General features: G+C 46.7%; 2 protein-coding genes across 5 annotated transcripts in view; one reads left to right on the forward strand and one right to left on the reverse strand.

Annotated features, from left to right (window-relative positions):
- The window catches only part of DIABLO (diablo IAP-binding mitochondrial protein), a 236982-nt gene that overhangs the window by 17919 nt on the left and 198931 nt on the right, over positions 1-20132 (forward strand). The gene's annotated exons all lie outside the window — the stretch shown is intronic.
- Positions 382-15710, reverse strand: LRRC43 (leucine rich repeat containing 43). Of its 4 annotated transcripts, XM_032800637.1 has the most exons (12): positions 15611-15710; positions 14612-14896; positions 13004-13114; positions 12665-12804; positions 10844-11082; positions 8996-9174; positions 7913-8045; positions 5501-5640; positions 5202-5303; positions 4356-4547; positions 3207-3294; positions 382-607 (listed from the first exon to the last, which is right to left on the reverse strand). In XM_032800637.1, exons 1-12 carry the CDS (start codon positions 15695-15697, stop codon positions 510-512), a joined length of 1794 nt encoding a protein of 597 aa, XP_032656528.1. In that variant the 5' UTR covers positions 15698-15710; the 3' UTR covers positions 382-509. The 4 variants fall into 4 exon arrangements, with proteins under 4 accessions (XP_032656528.1, XP_074915991.1, XP_032656529.1 ...); XM_075059890.1 differs by lacking the exon at positions 3207-3294; XM_032800638.1 differs by lacking the exons at positions 3207-3294; positions 4356-4547.

A 20132-nucleotide genomic window follows, 5' to 3' on the forward strand; every position in this document is an offset into this window, starting at 1 on the left:
CAAAACTCACAAAGTTATTCCCCTAGCCAAACAGGAACCCAAAAGCCTTTCCCTTTCTTCCCCACAGCTCCAGGGCCAGCCTCAGCAGACAGTGTCCTTCCCACAGCTCTTTTGTCAACCCTGCTGTTTCAACCTGACTCCTTCCCAGCTGGGTCTGAGCATCCCCTCTCCCAGGCCCGAACACATGTCTCTGAAGGGGGCTGACTGGCTCCAGGCTCCAGGGCCTGTAATGGGACAGATCACCCTGTTACACACCCACTGAGGTCTGGCAAAGCTCCCGTTGACTTCAGTGGGAGTCACAGCAAACTGAGCAGTCAGTGGGAGTTGAGAGCCTCTCAGGATTGAGCCCTACAAACACAAACAAACCAACCAACACCCAGCAAGCTTCACAGTTTTATTTCAGTAATGGAGACTGTAGGTTTTTTTACTGCACATATATTATGTGAAACTGCATTATCAAGCAAGTGCTTCTCATTTCTTTATTGGTGCAGGGCATCAAATGCGGCTGTCTACTGAATCAACTGAACTTGGAATTCTACTGTCAGAGGCACAGGCTGGATTTCTTGGATTTCCTTCCCTTCAGGAGATTCTTTGTTTTTTCCTTTTCCTGAGGAAAATAATTAGTCATTGTTTTTAGGAAACAACCCTAGAAAGCCCCAATACTCTGAATGTGCTGCATGTGTTCTTGACGTTTTTGCAGTCATTCCAGTTCCTTATTACAGATCAATTTGAAGATGAATTTGTTGGATAAGAATCCAACAGTGTTAAGATGCTCAATCCAGCCGGGTACAGTTTTGCTTTGTTGTTTTTGAATTACTCAGTATCCACCAGTCAAAGGAGAGAGAAGCAGAAACAGAAATTCCAAAGCACATGGAGAATCTGTTCAGAGGTCAAATGAAACCTACATGCCTCAGACTGAGAATACATCTTTCAGTGTCTGGTCAAATCATTCATTGTGGATGAGACTTCGCTCTTTCCCTTGTTGGTGAGGGATCCTGATTTCTACGATAGTTTTCACTATTTGTATGTATTTGTGGAATACATGATGCACACTAATTTCAGACTATGGATTATTAGCAAACCGTTCACTGTGGCTGCACCTGCATTAGCAAACTCTGTAGCTATCATTCATCACTGGTGCATCTCCATGAGTGGCAGCAGTGGAAGCTGTACTGTAGACGGAGCTCAGATGTCTTCTATGGGATCTATACTGCAGCTTCCACCAGTGGTGAATTACATTTACTCCCATTAGTACCAGGTTTGCGAGTGTAGCTAAAGCTTTTGACTCTTCATTATCTGTAGTATGTGATTGGCCCTCTAACTCACATGACATTTCTGCTCCCTGAATGGCTGACATACTTTTTAAACAGGAGAATAGCGAATGGTGAGTAATCCACTGTCCAGCATAATTTGTGATACAATTCACAACACCTTCAAGATTTGTGCACATTTTCATGAATCCCTGGCAGTTGTCTGCACAGCCAGGAAAAACAACAAAACACAGCTAATCCCACCTTAAATTATTCCACCAGCTTTTCTGAGCTCTAATAGTTCAGATCTGACTTGTGGAAATACAACCACCTCTTTGTCTATGAGCCCTCAACAACAAGCAATGGAAACCCTCACACTACTTGCTGCTGGCTGAGCAGGGGTACAACCCATTACGTTCCTAATCTTTGAAAGACAAGTATAGGCATAGTTTGACTTCTATATTTGGAGGGGCAGCTACATTCAGGTCAATGGAGCCATGTGGGGGGGGGGGGGACAAATTCCACAGCTGCCAGAAGCTTGCAGTTTGGTGGGGGCAATGCCCCCTACCCCCCCCGCAAACTATGCCCATGCAATCAGCTGTGCCCCTCTCTGCCAGCCAAGGGAGAGGGTTAGCTAGCCTTAATATGCACAGAAGTAAGGAAATGCCAAACTAAGCAAAACCCTCTGCTTAATCCCAATGGATTTTCTAAGTCCATGATAACACACTTGGATATTTATTGCGTATTTTACTCCTTCATCATTGCTGAGGCTGCAGGAGGTGATATTCCAGTAACTAAAAAAACAAAAAGAAACCCCAGGTGCTAAGTGCTGCTTGTAATCTTTCATGCCTGCCCTCTGCAATGGTTATAATACATTTGGGTTGTTACAAGTGACCTGACACTAGAGGGACTAGCACTGTGGCCGTGGCCTCCCCTATAAGGGTGAGTGGGCTGCTAGGGTGGTGACAGAGTTTAGTGCAGTGTCCAGGAGCATGAAACTTCCAGAAATGTTTAATGCTTGTTTCAAATGTGTCTCTCGTTCCATGGGGTAAGTGTCATAGCTGGTTCAACAAACTGTCTTTTCATACAACTTTCTCTCAGGCAGGACAAGCACTGGCCAGAAAGCAGCTCAGACACTGTCTTCTCAGACACTGGTGGGCAAAGTGGGACCTAGGGCACTGGGGAATCAGAAAGTCACCCTGAGTCTACAAGAGACTCCTCTTCCTGCAGAAATATTGCAAAGCAAGGACCTCACATCCTGTTCTCACCCTTCAGATGGGGGCAGGTCTGATTCACAGACAGGGAAACCAAGGTAGAGGGGTTAAGTGACTTTCCCCAGATCACACAGTCAGCAGCAGAGCTGGACAAGATGTTAAGAATATTGATGGCCAATCCTTTACTGTGAAGTCCAGTGAAGAGGAGAGGCAGGGCTGCAAATGAGGGGACTTGGGTTCTATTCCTGACCCTGCCATGGGTTCATTGTATGAGACTGAGCAAGCCACTTCCCCTCTCTGTGCTCTGATATTACCTTTGCAAAGTGCGTTGAGATCTACAGATGAAAAAACAATGAGATTGCTAAGTGTTAGTATATGCTATGTTAATACTAGACAATACTCCCCTATCAGCTCAGCTAGCCCGTACCATGCCCTGAATGTATATATACACACACATATCTAGCCAGCTAGGCACCAACTGAGCAAGGTACTTAAGCATGTGTCTAACTTTAAACAAACGTACAATCCCAGTGAGGTGAATGGAACTACTTGTGTGCTGAAAATGAGGAACGTGTTTAAGTTCCTTGCTGAATTAGAGCTATAAAGAGGCTTGTGCACAACCTATAGCTGGCTGGCTGGAAGATGCTGGCGCTGCCTTGCTTATTGTGCACCTCAGTGACGCTGCCCTTCCTAGGGGCTCTTGAAATGCTGATAGCTTAGATAGCTCTACCTCTGCCATTACCTTTGGCAGCCACTGTGGTTTTCTGGCTTGCAGGATTTTCTCCTCCAGTTTTTGTTTTTTTGTTCTTGTCTTTGCTCTTCTTACCATCCTAGGGAAAAGAAGTTTGTTCTTAGTGGGAAAGGGTTCCAAGCAGCTTGTGTGAAGCAAAGTTTAGCCCTGAAGTCACAATCTCCCGACTGGGACATCATGGTCACTTTCACACTGCCAGGTTATGTCGCAAGCAGAGGATTAGGATTTAAAAGGCGCTAATCAGCAGCAGGGGCTCAGCAAAGAGCCTCTGTACTCAGAAACAAGAGGGAAAGTGTCAGAAAATAGGAAAGGTCAGAGCCACTCTACAATGGGAATATTTCCCTGCAAGGCCTCAGCAGTTCTTTAGGATTTATATCCTACCTAGGAGCAATGCGAGAAAGGACTTGAGTTAATGATCTCAGTATATGCAAGGGATACTGCAAACAGATCAGTTCCTCTTTAACATAGGACCATATTAATACCACCATGACTCAGCTCTTATCCAGCACATTTCATCAGTGAAATTGTCCATCTAGGGTATAAGGGCTTTCCCCCTTTCCTCTGAAGCATCAGGCGTGTGTCAGTGGCACAGACAGGCTACAGACATCATGGACCATTGGCCATATGAGACTGGCACAATCATAGGGGCTAGTTTGGCTTTACATGGGCAAGATAATCACGAGAGGCTGTGTGTGGTACAGTCTCATCTTCAAAATTATGTACCTCCCTAAGGGCCCAGGCTCCTGCCGTCCTCTCTCACCAAACTGGCCCCTGCAATGAGGAAAAACTCTGAGCTGGGGCTGCAGGATCAAGCCCCAACTGACAGCCTTCTCTCTAGGCCTGTGCAGAGTACTGAGGCCAGCTGAGATTCTGCACTTTGTGCCCTGATGCCCAGCAGCAAGGTCCTACTTCTGATGGAGAGAGTTCAAGAGGTAGCAGCTCAGGCCAAATTTTGCTCCCTGTGAAACAGCTCCAATCCTATGGGGTGTCCCACAAGCCAGGCCAATCCTCATGCTCACACATGCAGTGTGCTCCTGCTGGCAACAATGGAACCTAGTCATCCCCTGCAAGGGCAGCTTCTTGTGCTTTGCGTTATTAGCTGGGATGAGGATTCGCTGCTAATAGTACAGTGACTGGTACCTTCTCCTTAGGAGATGGGGGCTGAGTTGTTTCCTCAGTGATGAGGACCCCGAAGTCACACACCACGGCCACAAGCTGGTCACCTGTTAAGAGGCTCTCCAGATTCACATGCCCAGACCCCAGGCTTCTCAAAAGAGGTGGGTCACTGCGAAGTTCGACGGGGCTTTCCTTTTTCTTTTTCTGTTTGTTGCCCTGCACAGCATGAATTTGATCATGTCCAAGAGTCACGCGCGTTAAGATCTCAGTTCATTCATCAGATATCATGATATCTTGACAACACCATCAGATCCGAGAACCCCAGTCCGGACTTATACATGTGACACTATAACCACCCCCGCCCCGTCCAGAATGGGGATTGAGCAAAATGGCTGCATCGAAGGTCTCCATCTGAGACTGGGAAGAAGGCTCAATACCTGGGCAAGAACTTTAGGAATAAGTGGGAGGCTTTGCATAGAAAATGAGGCCCTGATTATTACTTGGCACAGACCAGTCAAGGGACCAAGTGCTCAGTGCCTGGGGGAACAACCGCAGTTGAACACCTCCAGGGGACAGAGAAATAGACAGTGTTTTGTTGTGGCTCATGTGGATATTTTTTCCATTTGATATTTTTTAATGCAGCCTCTCTGCAACCACCTGTATCATATGGAGTAGCAGCCGATGCCCTTCTGCACCCCGACGGGTCTGTGTAAGTGCACGTTGTCGCTGGCAGGCTGCGCAGGGGCACAGGTTAATTAAAAGGGACTTGTGCCTGTAAGCCACACTTCCTTACTTTTCGTGTGGGTTTGCTTAGCCCCCTTAATCAGTCGTCACCACAACATCCTCCCTCCCCCCCATCTCTGTTATTACCTTACCACCGTCCTTTGGCTTCTCCCCTGCTTTTCCCTGACCTGCCTTCCCCTTCTTGCCTCTATCTTCAGCCAGAGCTGCAGCAATGGGCCATGAAAGCACCTAGCAAAATAGAACAGCCGGGTTCTCATGCTGCAGTATTTGGGCTGCAAACGGTGGAAGGGATCTCAGTTTGTTACACCGGAATTAAAAAGATGCAAATACAGGGGAACGTTCACATTATTGTCAGGCTTTCGAAAAGCTTGTTTCCCTCCCAGCTGGACCGTGTCCCTCCATCCCAGAGCGTGCCAAACATTTACCTTTTCCTCGACAACAGTGACGGTGGTGCCAGCCATGAGGAAGGCTTTCAGTGCCACTAAGTCCCCAGTGACGTGCTCCTTCCTGTGGCTGCACTCAATGGTCTCAGCCCAGGGCTTCCGCGGGGTGAGGTGTCTGTTTGCTAAGTGAGAAAACACAAAAGGAGCAGTGAGGACTGTGAAAGTAAAATGAATTATATTGTGAAAATAGAAAGAATTAAAAAAATGCTGTCTGTACCTTTAAGCAAAACTGTTGGAATGCTGCAATCCAGGTGTCAGGAATACAGACATTAACATAGAACAACTGCACCGTTTAAGGGCAATTGGTGAAGTATTAGCCTTAGATCGATAAGAGTTACTAAGGCAGTAGAATATGCATGCTGTGCCCCAGGTGAATTTTACTGTTTTGCTTTCTTTGTCCCTTTGTCTAATTCCCGCTCTTTTATCTGTATAAATAAGACTGTTTGGGTCTTGCATGGCCACTTACATTATCTGGGTGTTATTGGCGGAGCGCTGCGCTAATAAAACAGAGTGGTCTGACAAATTGTAAGTCCTGATTCTAACTCTGACAGGCCCAACCTGACATCTCAGCTTTGCCTGCAGAGCACACAGGGGGGCAGTGCCAGCTTTCCCTACACTGCTCTGCTCTAGAACACCAGTAGGAGGGAGTGGGGAGCTGGGTTTCCATGATCCATTCAGTCCCTGGGCTCTCAGCTCACACTGCCAGCATGAGAGGTGGGGGCAATGAAGCCCAATTGTGGATGCTGTTTGTTAGTGATGTGGACACTTGCTTGCCAGGAACTAGACTTTGAGACCGACCAAACTCTATCACACTTGCTCTGGCGAGATCCCAGCACAGGACCAGCTAGCCACAGCCCTATAAGTAGGTGTGGCTCCATTGCAGTCAATGGGCTTACACCAGGGCTGAATTTGGCCCACTGTTTTAAATCCAGTCTGGCTACAACAGAGAAGCTCATCCATGGGGTGATCAGAAGAGAATATGATGTATAATAGAGAAACAGAGCAACTCATGGACCACTCTCTGGGATGCAGTAGAGAGCTGAGCGCGGGAAACAAGAGAAATCTCGTTACCATGCGAGGAGACTGGTGAGATGCACTCCTGGGTACTCAGCTAGCTGCCTAGATCAGGAGCAGCCTGAAGTCACTTTCGAGGCAGAAACATAAGAGTGAGTGAGTGTGTTTGAAGCCAGGAAGGGACAAGAGCATTTTAAGGGGAAGAACAATTCTTGTCAGGTTCTTACTTATGCCACAAAGCACAGCAACACCCCCAACCCTCCAAAAATAAAAATAAAAAAATAACTGCACTGGCCTCCCATTAATGGCAGAACCCAGTTCAAAACTGCCCATCTCGTACAGTATTTAAAGGCCTCCCCGTGCCTTGCTCCAGCTTATATCAAGGATCTTGTCCCTCTCTCTCTTCCCATTCATCTTGCACTGGCCTCCCCTTCTGTCCCTTCCCAGGATCATTCCACTTCTGGCACAAGAGCCTGCTCCTCCGCAGCTCTTGCCATCTTGGAGAACCTCCCTGAATCTCTGCTTCATTGACTCTCCGTCTCATAGGAGATCTCAGCTCTTATCTCCTTTAACTCTTAGTTTCTCTCCCGCTTTGCTAGTATTTATTTTAATGTTGTGACTATGAACCCAATCCCCAAATCACTGCACGCAAAGAATGCTCACTGACTTCAGCAGGAGCTCTGTGCACAAAGCAGATCCAAGATTGGGCCCTGCATTCATGCTGGAACACACAGTATGCAGGTATGATGTTATACAAAATAAAGGTCTGATCCTGCAAACTTTTGCTCCCAGACATGGTGCTGACTGCTATGAGTAATTTCTTTGACTACTTGCAGCAGCCAGCGCTCCTCCTTGCAGAACTGAGCCCTGTATCCTTTTAATAGAAACAGGGGGCACTGACAACTGAATACATATTTTGATATTTTGTCATTCAAGGACATCAGTTTCAACTTTTTTTTAAATTCCAGAAATTCTGTTTGGATCAGGAATTGGCCTTTTTATTTCATACTGGGCTTTTGGGAGCACTGCTGTATGATTAGAGAGCACTGCTGTGAGCTACACTCTGTAATTATCACACCAAATGAAATTACAGATTCGAGACACTCACTAGGGAAGTGTAAATCCTAGAATCTGATTTGTATTCACTGCATTTATCTGGAGAGCAATATCTGTCCCAGACCAGATGTCTTGCTGGAGAATATACCACCAATTAATGATTATTATTATGGCATGGTCTTCATAACGGATCTAGCGGTGACCTATATTATTGGAGACGCGTTAATGGCAACACATTTCCATGTACCAGCTGATGACATTCCAGGAAGACTGATGAACACCCCAAGTTCAGTTTAAGGTAAGAATTTCTTGATTCTATGATACCCCTGTTTGCCAAAGGCTCCTGTTTATGCAAAGAAGACATAGCTGGAGATTCCGATCCTCCTGTGTCAGCACTTCCCGGTGGGCTCCCAGGGTTTGGTGTAGCCACCATTTGACTCTGATGGAATTTCATTACCTGTAACAGAAAGACATCAAAGGTATCTCTAGAAGGGGACAAATTCTGGCTAAGTCTACACACAGACACAAGTTCCAAGGGGAGAAAGGTACCTGCCTATATCCTGGCACTTCTGAAATGCCACTACACAGACTTCCTCCATCATGAGAAACATGGAAGAAGCATTGGGAGGCATGGCCAGTAGCGCTGACTCCGGTGAACAGGTCTACTTAAGTCAGTGAGACAAAGTCTACATATTTAAGCACATAAACACACCCTTCTGTGCAGAATATTACTGTTCACTGCAGGAACAGAGTACATGAAGGCAGAGGCCCTATAGGGCTGATCTCAGACAGAAGGTGGACACACATCAATACTGCCTTTGCAGCATATCTCTGTGCCCATATTGTGAGATTTTAAAAAGAATACATTTGAAATTCTTGTTATTTGCCTTTTTAACTTGTAGGGTTCCCATTTTCAAGCTTATCTCCACAACCATGAAACTAACAATTTCCTTTTTTTTTTTTTTTTTTTTTTAAATGAAAGTAGAGATTCTGGTGCACTCACATGACTTCAGAATCTAGAGTTTTAAGAAAAGCATCAAATATAAAAAAAGTCATAATAAAAATCTCAAGAACTGGCAACATTCCCTCAAATGGTCTCTGAAGCACCACAGCTGGGCACACTCTGAAGTGAAAGGGGAAGTTAGCTTCCATGGCCAACTGAATCCTTGGGCTCTTTGTTGAGACTTCAAAATGGCGGCCAGTTGCAGGGATGTGTTTTTTGTGATGTTAACGGGGGCTGCTGAGAACTCACCAAACTCATTTCATACAAGCCAACTAACAACTTTCAGTCATTAATAACCTGGGCTGTGTTACACCAGTAACCTGGAAGTGAAAGGCTTGTGAATCCCTCTTACCAACCACCTCCTAGTTTCCTTTATATATATTTTAACTCATTTGAAAACAGACCTCAAAATTGTGAGTGTCCTCGGCTTTCTCCCTCTCCACAAACTCGTATGTCACATAGTAGCTGTGAGTGATCACTGGAGACTCCGGGCTGCTTTCCAGCTCCTCTATCTTGATGGGGTTGGGGATGCCTTTGATTTTCCCAACACTCACCACAAGTTGTGCTTTATTCACAATGAGATCTAAGAGGAAGACAATCCAGCCATCAAGTTACAATGTACATTCTCCAGGGTGCAATTTGAGATACTGTAGCAAAGCAAATTAGGAAACTAAGAAGTCAAATATTTTAGTGGAAGGGCTGTTTGGCAGGGGGGACTCCTCTAAGATCTGTATACACTGCAGCTGAGAGGTGTGACTGCAGCAAGTGTAGACACATCTGAGCTAGCTAGGTGACTACATAGCCTAGTTCCACCAACTAGCAACCAATTTAGTTCCCAGGGGGAGGGATAGATCAGTGGTTTGAGCATTGGCCTGCTAAAACCAGGACGGTGAGTTCAATCGTTGAGGGGGCCATTTGGGGATTGGTCCTGCTTTGAACAGGGGGTTGGACTAGATGATCTCCTGAGGTCCTTCCTAACCCTGAAATTCTATGATTCCATTAATACCAAGGCAACCATTGGCCACAGGGGGTCACTCAAAAGCCATGTAAAGAGCTCCCTTTCCCCAGGTGATGGGCTTGCTGCCTTCACAGCTTTTTTTTTAGCCTTCCAGGCCCTCAGTCAGGAAAACAAGTTAAGTGCTGGCCTGAACAGGGGCCTTAACAAGGGGCTTTCCTTCTGAGGGAACCTTCCAAACATCTGACTTTAAATACAGTCAAGGAGATTTAAACACATGCTTCACTATTTACACACTGAAAGTTAAACATATGTACATATTTTCTTGAATCAGGGTCCCAAGTCACCAGCATAGAGCAGCAACCTTGAGTGGGAAAGGCCTGATCTAAAATCAAACACAAGCCTAGGCAATAAGGGCTTGCTCATGCTCAGCCCAGCTGATTTGATTTCCTTGCAGGGAGGCCGTAATGCAGAACTGGAGACAGCATCTCCCTTGGATGTCAAAAGACTGATGTCACAAAGAGAGAAAAGTAGGATTTTAATCACAGCTGGGATGTGGGTCTGAAAGTCAAGAACCGCAGATCTTTGTTTGATTAACAATTAAAAACCAAATTCTCTCTCTCTAGGTTTTTATAAGGCTGTTCATTGCCATGGTGCCCATTCTGGGATGCATGAGCAAATGGAATGGTATCAATGGAAGTTGTGCATGCACAATGCAGATAGATTCTTCACCCAGGAATATAGAGAAATAACAACAATGAAGACTACCTAGCTCTCACATAGTGCCTTTCATCTGTAGCTGTCAAAGCATTTTACAAAGGAGGTCAGTAAATATCATTATCCCCATTTTACAGATAGCTAATACTAGCTAAGAGAAATAATTGGTTGTATAAAGTTTTCTCAACCATCTTCAATCTTGCCCATATGTAATAATTTAAAAGAGTTTTAGATGATACATCTAGACTCTTAACATTTAATGCAGTTAAAAAACAGAATGATCATACTTAGTACTTACAGATATTTATAATTAGACATCAGTTAATTAATCCTCATAGCCCATGCCCATGAGATAGATATGCAGGAACAATTATCCTAATTTGACAGATGGGTAAATTAAGGCAGAGCGAAAGGGGACTAACTTGATCACAAGCAAACAGGAAGCCATCAATGGGTCTAGAATGAAAACAGAGGACCCCTGACTCCCAGTCCCTTACCTAATACACTATCCCAAGCTGCCTTTTTAAAACAAATAAAGATTGCAGATTACTACAGATATATTTACACAATAAAGTCTCACCTGGCTTGCTAGACAGACCATGGAACTGATGCTTCTCATCAGGTGATATGTTCCTGTCGTCCAGTATACAGAGTTTGGGCAGGCTGTCTATTACAAAACCTCTGTAGCCAGGAATGAGCACTAGTGGATTACCCTGGAGCACAAGCATTCTGAGCCTCCACAGAGTAGCCAGTTTAGAGACTATGCCCATCAGATCCGTAAAATTATTAAAACTTAGGTCAAGAGAGAGAAGATTTGGCCTAAAAGAGAACAGAACAGTGTTAGGATGTGTAACAAGCAGCATTCAGGTCAGTATACAGGGCCCAGCCTGGAGTCTAAGCAAAGCTCTCATTGAAATCAATGAACCCAATGCATTTTACTTGGGCCACTGTATGGTAACAACTTGGAAATGGAGGAACCTGGGAACCCACAAGTTACATTCTCAATATGCTACTGACAAACCCTTAAGCCGTCCAGGCCATCACTGGCATACTGCACACAGGACAGCTAGCTAGCGTTCAGTATCCTTTCCTAGCACAGTGTCTAATCCACAGGCCCTTATTCAGGCAAGACTTATTAAAGACTTCAGCATGTTCCCCTTGAAAAATGCAGACTGAAACAGGAACAGGAATTGCCATACGATCAGAGCCATGCTCCACCCAGTCCCATATCCTGTCTCTGACAGTGGCCAGCACCAACTGCTTCAGAGGAAAGCGCACAATTAGTGGATAATTATAAATAACCTACACTGTTCATGGTTGGTTTGTGCCCTGAAGTATTTAATCTGTAAACTAATTCAATGCACCCTGCTTGCTATAGCCATTAAGACATAAAAGACAACAGGCTAACTCAGGTGTGTGAGCAGATCCTACACGGGTGCTTTCCATTAGCAACTTTAACTGTTGCTGTGTGTCAATCTTCAGGGCAACCACACCTGTATTTCCTCTCAGTGGTCCTACAGGGCACCCAATCTCAGGCTTCCAGGTCCTCAGCCATTGCCTTTCTAGGTGGAGACCTGCATCCACCTCCTTTCTGACCGGGGTATTTCCAGGCTGCACAGTTCCCTGCCTACCCTGGTTTAATCCCAGCATAGCCAGGCTACCCAAGGACACCTGATGGCTTTCTCTTCAGAGATAGTTAACAGGTGCCACAGGTTAGAAGGTACCACACAGCACTTCCTATACAAGCCTACTTTATTCTTAAGGTAAAAACACTATGGAGAAAATATAATAAAAACAAGACCCTACATGCTTACTAATAAGCTTGCCAGAGATCACCCCACCCCCAACCAGGCTCTGGCAGGAGCAGTTCTTCAATACCCCATCCATGGGATTTCCTTTGCAGTCGCAATTTCATCCGTGCTTCAGCTCAGAAAAGATGTATGGTTTTATGTGGCCGCAGCAGGACAAGTCCTTCCAACCCTCCCGTAAGGATTAGGGCCCTCCATGGACCAGGGGTCCTGTCTATTTGCTCAATCAGAAAGGGCCCTGAGCCAGTTTAAAACCAGGCTATTTATCCAAAAAGTCTTTTCTTTGTCTGTTGGTCCTTGGAGAACCCACCTTGAACTAGCATATGCAGCTTCTCTGGGAGGTGGCTTCAAATGGCTGACAACAGAGGAAGTACATTAGCATCCTCCTTCCTACTAGAGAAGGTACAGATAATTCCACCATAACATGTACACAATTGTGTTTTTAATGCAATGGGCCCCCAAAGGTATTAACCCTACTTCAATAAGGTTTTATTTAGTTCAATAAATTTAGTTTAGTTCCATCAGATTTGTTCAGGATATTGTAATATTGTCAGGCAGTCATGCTATGGTCCTTCTTCAATGTTGGGAGTTACCAGAATTCTGCTGTGAGATATTTAGCCTCTGAAGAGCCCAGCAGCCTGTTGTAGCCCAGTCCCAAATGCTGGAGCTCTGGAGGTGGGTGAGAACACAGATCCTGCAAACCGACAATCTCATTGCCACAGAGCTCCAAGACCTGCCAGGGAAAGGGGAAGCAACAGTTATTGGGGGAGGGAAATGATGCTCTGCAGGTTTTAAGTGTCTTTTTCTATGTGTTCCTTCAACTGTAGCCCACTATGGTTCATTCAGTCCATCCTAGGCAGAAGAGAGACTCATCTCAACACACCTTCTCTGTCTGATCTCCCAAAGAAAGAGTCAGGAACCTGCTTATTTACCTTCAGTGTTCTAGGAAGGTGGGCAGAGTTTATTTTGCTGATTTGATTGGCACTGAGTATGAGCTCTTCCAGGTTACGAAACTTCAACAAATTTTCATCAACTTCATTTACCTGGAAAGAGATTCACATTAACCTTCTGTCAGCTGTCTCTGAAGCACAGATGTATCTTAGCATGACAATACAGCACACAGGGCAACATCAGTGCCTGATTCTATGGTCCTCACAAAGGCAAAACGCTCACTGGCTTCCAGGAAGATTTCTCTGATTTCCTCTAATCCAACCTGTTCAGGTTGCTTTACCGTAGCATCCAACTGCTTAAGTACATTTGTTTGACCTGAATAAGAACTGCAGGATCACACCCATATTTTGTATAAATTGTGGGGCTGATCTTGAGAGGCACTGGTCACTTGCAGCTCCCTGATTTCACCAGAGGCTTTGCGTGCTCAGCACGTCAGAGGATCAGGCCCTAGAGCTCCTAAAATGATTCTCAGAGTTACAAAACAGAGTTATACAAGGTGGCAGCAGAGGGAGTGAGAGGCAGATGAAACATGGAACATGGTGGAGAGTGAATGAGGTGAAGGGATACCTGGAGGCACTCTGATCATTACTGATCATTGGTTCTCTTCCTCGCTAGGAATAGGCAGGCATACAACCAGAGCTTAGGGGGTGCAGCATCTACAGCAGTTTCATCCCCTCTCCAGTATATTTACTTGATAATCTGAACAGGAAACAGACCCAGCCTCCCAACCCCTTCTGCCAAGTCTTAATGAGTCTTCAGACAACTTCTAACATCACTTGAGCCTTGTATCAGGAAAGCCCTAAGGAAATGCTTAAAGCCTCCCATATTCAGGTGCAGCATTTAAACACGTGCTTAATTCCCAGGGCATTCAATGGGACACAAACACATGCGTACAGTTACATGTGCTGAAGTGCTATGCTGAAGAGGGGTGTTTTCCTCAGTCAAGGCCTTAATGCTGGACTTTTCTTACGGATAAATAAATGGGATGAAAAAGATCACCACCTCTGTTGGGATGGGTTTGCTGATATTACTGTTGAGACATGTTTGAAAACTGTAAGAAATACAGTGATAACATTGTTTCTGGAAAGCTCTTGTGAGACGTATTTTTTACACCTTGCCCATCACAAAGAGGATACAGTGTTCAGGTTTGATTTGTTTTTTAGAACAGGACGGTCATGGCAGCATCTTATCAGAGCACAAATCTGTGAAAAAAGGGGCTGAATTTCAGCTATAACACTTAGCCCTCACACAGCACCGGGCAGTGAAAGCCATTGAACAAAACTGGAAACCCTGTATAAAACTGGAAACCACTTCAAGCCAGGGGATACTGCCTCACCCCAAGCTTCAGCACCCTGGGCAACAGCTGGATATTAACTAAGGAACACTTACAGCTCATCTGTGAGATAGGAACACAGTAGCATCTACTTTATATATGGAAACTGAGGCAGAAAGGCTACGTGACTTGGCTAAGACCACAGAGGAAAGCAATGTCAGAGCTGGGATGAACACAGGAGTTCCTGGCTCCCAATCTTACACTCAATCTTTCTCTACATTTTAACAATAGTGAAGATCCAGCTGGTTGAACTCACTCCTTTATCCACTATCCTTAAGGACCTGAAGAAGAAGAAGATGAAGTTGTCCCGGATAAGCTGCGGTGATTGTACTGCCAACTTCCTCAGGTGCTGGTCCTCGGGGCTGCAGTCAGGTGGCAGTGCCCAGAGGGAGCCCTGGCTGCTCACAAACTCCATTAAGGTTTCCAGGCTCTCTTCGCTGGGAGTTCCAATTTCCTGGTGCTGGGCTGTGCCTGCATCTGCCTCTCTCTGGGCTGCATTTCCTCCAGGTTTCCTTTTCCTTAATTCAAAACGGGACCTGTTCTACACAGGACAGAAGGGGGGAGGGGAGCGCATGTGCAGAGGAATGAGGGCAAACTGAGACTTTCTGTGGCTCTGGGCCTGGTGGCCCCCACCTCCTGGGGATAAAAGGGCTGGTCCTTTTTAAAAACCAAATGTAAACCATCTCAAGTGTCTAGGTCCATTCCCCACCTCCATATGCACATAGGCCTACAAGTGCCATAGGACGATCCCAGCTCCTTGAGTGTTTAGTCTGCAGAACATCTGGCCCCAAGGGGCCATTGCAGCATCCGGAGGCGTGTGTTCGGGTCTCAGCCTCATATCGCACTGGGCCTGTGTCACGCCAGCACCTCGCTGGGAACGTGCTGGCCTGGCCTTGTGGCAGTGTGGGGTGACACTGCTGCAGCTATCTAGGCTGTAAACTCCTGGGCACAGGGACCCAGCTGCAAAGACACCAACAGGCTGTGGTGCAACCCCGCGCCAATGTCCTGGGCAGACGCTGCCACACCTCAGACACAGCTCCCCATCGGAGCCAGCGCAAAGGCTACTGGGGGCACTGCGACCCCCACCCCTTTTCTCCAGGCCCTGCCCACGCACCAAGCTCCCAGTCTGGCAGGACCACGAGCTGCCCCCTCTGTGTCTCTCTGACTTTGGGGGGGGGTCTCTGAGGCTGCGCAGGGTCTGGGGTGCGAGGGATCCCGGTTGCCTGATGCTGCCCCGCGGGGCAGGAGCCCTCACCCAGCTGCCGGCGCCGCAGGGGAATTCCCCCAGGCCCAGCCGGCGGAGATGCTCCCGGAAGGCGGCGGAGGCGCTGAGGCCGCCCATGGCCGGAGCCCCGCATGTGGCTGCCAGGGGCCTGTGGCAACACCGCGTCCCCGGTTGCTAGGAGACTGACCTGGTTGCTGGGTAACAAGCACCAGTGGCGCGCGCTCCACACGCCCCCCTGTGCTGCTCTCGGCAATCAGCGCCCGGCCGCGGCCCCGGGGAGGCAGCGCCAGAAGTGCCGGCTGCCTCCAGGCCACTGCATTGCACCCCCCCCCCCGCCTCCATTGCAACTACAGCACGTGCGCGGGCCCAGCCAGCCCCGCACCCCCGCACGCGCAGGGTCTCTGCAGGCGCATGGGAGCCAAAACATCTGCACAGGCGTTACTACCATGGCGGCTGGAACAGTTTGTAGGGGTGCTGGGAGCCATTGAACCAAACTAAACCCTGCTGCATATGAGGGAAACCGTTTCAAGGCAAGCGGTGCAGCAGCGCCCCCAAGTTCCAGCACCTTTGTTTTAATCATAGACTATCAGGAGTGGAAGGGACCCCAGGAGGTCATCTAGTCCAACCCCCTGCTCAAAGCAGGACCAATCCCCAGACAGATTTTTGCAACCACAACACCTCTGTGTACCTTGCGATTGCAATAGATCTGCACACGGCACAGCCAGCACACATCTGCACAGACACTGTCATCACAACACATCTGCATCCACGGTGTGTCTGCACACACATTGACACTGCAGTGTATCTGCAAAACAGCTGTGTGTACAACAGCCTGGGTAGGTACTCTGTGCATGTATTCCAGCATTTGCTCAGCTGTGTATTCCTCCACATGAAGTGAACAGTTATACTCTCACTTCCAGTGGAATTGTTTATTGCAGTATCTACATTGCATGTAGGGAACTGTCCAATGAAGGAATCACAGGCCTTTTGAAGATTGGTTGGTCGCTTGTTTATGAAGTGATTGCAAATGCTGCAGCAATTACTGAGCATGAGAGCCATAGAGCTTGAGGGAGCAAGACTTCACAAAGGGCTCAAAGCTATGGAGTAGCTTAAATGATGTGCCACAAAATGATTAGCCAATAAATACAAACGTGAAAAAAAATGGAGCAGGGAGAATACATTCCCTGGCAGAGAGGTTATTGAACAGCTGGATCCAGGTTAGAGATCAATTAGGAGATTTGCTCTGGCTTTTCCCTTGCAATTAAATCAAGGTTTATAGGACTGTAGTAAAATACTGCAGAGCAAATGGACACAGTATTGACAATGTCCACCTGTGGCATCCATTCCCCCTTCTTGCCTCCCTCCTCCCGCTACTGTAATTTTCCGGTGGTGTTGCTGTACTTGTGGGGACACAGTGATTGGCTAGTCACACACATGCTGTGGGGAATATAACACGTACTGCCTGTAGCTTCAAAAACACATGTGCTCAAGTAGCAGCAGTGGCAGAGCAGGTTTTACAACCTGGGGGCAATGGTTAGTGGGATGGAGAATAAGCCTGCCCCACACTCACCTGGCAGTAACGGCTCTTGGGTCTGACTCTCCACGCTGGACATTGTGATCTGGTGCATGGGGTCGCAGTGCCATTCAGATCTGGACTGGTCACTCTCCCATCATGATGGAAGGAAGGCCAGGCCACATTTAATCAAGTGGCATTGTAACACAGTGCACAGGGTCCCTATGCACCACATTGTAATGGCCAGAGTGGGAACTCTGGAAGTTCTCGGTTTAATTAATAGTAAAATGAATAAAAATTCCCCTCTTTAGGGATTTTTCAAACAAGCTTTTAATTCCCGTAAATGCCTGCGGATCAGTTTTCAATTGCTCCGCTGTACGTAGGGACTACACAGGGGAACATTGTACCTCCCATTTAGGCGGCTCTCCAGGACAGATGCTGATCTGTCACCTTATCAGCATGACAGAGCATTGATTAGTGCAGATAGCTATGGAAAGGATGTGCATAGGGAGCCACCTACATACGAGATAGTGGTCTGGGGTGGAAAAACCATGCAAATAGCTTATCCCCAGTTGAGTGAAATGTAACAAATCCTGCTATTCATCTCTGAGAAGTTGAAACACCAAAGAGCTTCGGTAGCATAGAGACATTTTCTGAATCAGAGCCAGTTATTTATTATGTCTTACCAGTGCTCATCAGGGTCCTACTCATAGACCAGGACTCCATTGCGCATGGTGCTATGCAAACATCAAACAAAAAAATGGTTCCTCCTCCAAAGAGTTTACAATCTAAGTACAAGACAAGAGACAACAGATGATACAGTGCAGACAGATGGGGGAGTGCAAGGAAACACCAAGACGCCATTGGTCAGCATGATAAGCAGTGGTCTTACCACACCTGCAGCCTAATCATTGTCAAATTTTAGGTCAGAGAGTTGGGGGAGGGTTGAAGGAGGATGAAGAGGCAGCTTTGCAAATGTTTTCAAGGAGTTTCACCCAAGAGCTTGTTTGAAAAGTTAACAAGAGTGTGATGGAGGCTGGTTTCAGGGGCTGATAAGAGGTAGGAGTCGACAGCTTGCTCATGAATGAGAGATGTTGGGTAGGGTGGAGATAGGCTGGGTAGGGCCTTGGAAGTGAAGCCGAGCAGCGGAAGAGGTGTGTTTTGATGGTTCATATTCTGTACATTGTGAAATGGACGTGCAGGATGCCCATAGAGTGGATGGAAAATAATTAGCCTGAGCACACAACACTTCTACTCGCTTTCCCATCTTCCCAGCTCAGACCTGCTCTGTTGAATTACAGGCACTCCTCTACTTCCCCATCTCAGACCTGCCTGCAGCACTGGGAGCTCTCTTGCTTTCCCCTCTCAGAAAGAGAGGGGCTGGTCCAATGGTTAGGGCACTACCCAGGAGACCAAGGTTCAATTCCTTTGTGTGTCACCTTGGACAAATCAGTTAGGCCCAAATCCTCAAAGGTTTTTAAGTTTCCAACTTCCATTGATTTCAATGACCTTAGCTTCCCCACCAGCAAAACAGGGAGAATAGCAATGCCCTGCTTCACATGGGTGTTGGGAGGTTATGTACGTTACAGGGTGTGAGAGTCTCAGGTGAGGGAACTTAGAAGTACCTTAGATAGCTATTCTTGCTGTGCTCTGCTGCCTGAGTCAGATGGGCTCACATGATGGGCGCACATAGGCCACTGGTTGGTCCAACTGAGCTCTTAATCTGACAAAGTAGAACAGCTGCACCCAAAAAGTTTGTGAGCCACCATCCTAAAGCATTAATCTGGCAGCTTGAAAAATGCCAGCACACTGAGTTAAAGCCTTGTAAATTACGTTTGCATAGCACAAGATAAGAAGAGTTACAGCCATCCACTACCGGGTCCCTTTCAGCTTTGATTGGCTCTTTCTGGACAAGGATTTGCTCTGATGGTCACAATGCTAGGAGAGGCTTGATGTCTGTAGTCTCTCTTAGAAGAAGTAACCACTTTCCTTAAAACACACAGTGGAGATGAAGTCTTTCAAAATTATCACTCCAAGACTTCCACGCCATCTTGAGGCTCAGATACTCCGGTTTTTGTCTTCTTCCTTGTGTTAATCCCAACAAATAGGATCCTCTCCCTCCAAAGTCCTCTGTCCAATGCCATAGCCTTTATCACACTACATGCTAACACGTCTTCCTTTATGACATCCCACCACTTCTTGGGTCAGCCTCTCTTTTTCCTTCATCCTTGATCTGTTGAACTCTCTCACCCACATAGTTGTCAGCACTGCATTGTACATGAGCAAACCATCTGAGCCTGCATTCCCTCATTTTTTCTTGTATTGGTGTTACTTCTGAGCAGGTCTCTAACACACACATTCCTCACATTGTCTTTCTTGCATATAGCCTTCATCCATCTCAACATTCACTTTTCTGTGGAACAGTTCATTTGCTCACATTTCTTCTTTGTTGCCCAACAGTTGTGCCACACATTAACACTGGATGGGCCAGCGTTGTACAGATGTTCTCTTTTAATCTTTCTGATATCTTCCTGTCACATATTATGCCACTTAACTCTTGTCAATTTGAGCCAGGTATCTATTATCCTAGCTCTTATTTCATCCTCCATTTCCTCATTTTCCAGGATTCTGGAACCCAGATACTTTAAACGTCATGTTTTTAGTATTTTCTGCCAATCTAGTTTCAGGGATAATTCTTCAATGTTCACGTTATTGAAATTACAGACCATATACCTGACCCCAAGACTGGCAATCAGTTGGACCCTGAGCATGTGAGCAAGAGTCACCATCTAGGCATCTAAGGAAGAAGATTTTGTGTCCGTGGCTATTGTCCTGACTTCAGTTGTGACCAGTCTCTGACGGGGTAAAAACCCCCAAACCAAAACAACAAAAAACCCAGAATGCAGCTGGCCAATTGTGCACTGGGGGAGCAGGGGCGGCTCCAGGCACCAGCACACCAAGCGCGTCCCTGGGGCAGCAAGCCACGGGGGGGCACTCTGCCGGTCTCCGCAAGGGGGGCAGGCAGGTTCCCTTCGGCGG

This window comes from Chelonoidis abingdonii, chromosome 22 (genome assembly GCF_003597395.2).
Source record: "Chelonoidis abingdonii isolate Lonesome George chromosome 22, CheloAbing_2.0, whole genome shotgun sequence".
NCBI classification, from domain to species: Eukaryota; Metazoa; Chordata; order Testudines; family Testudinidae; genus Chelonoidis; species Chelonoidis abingdonii.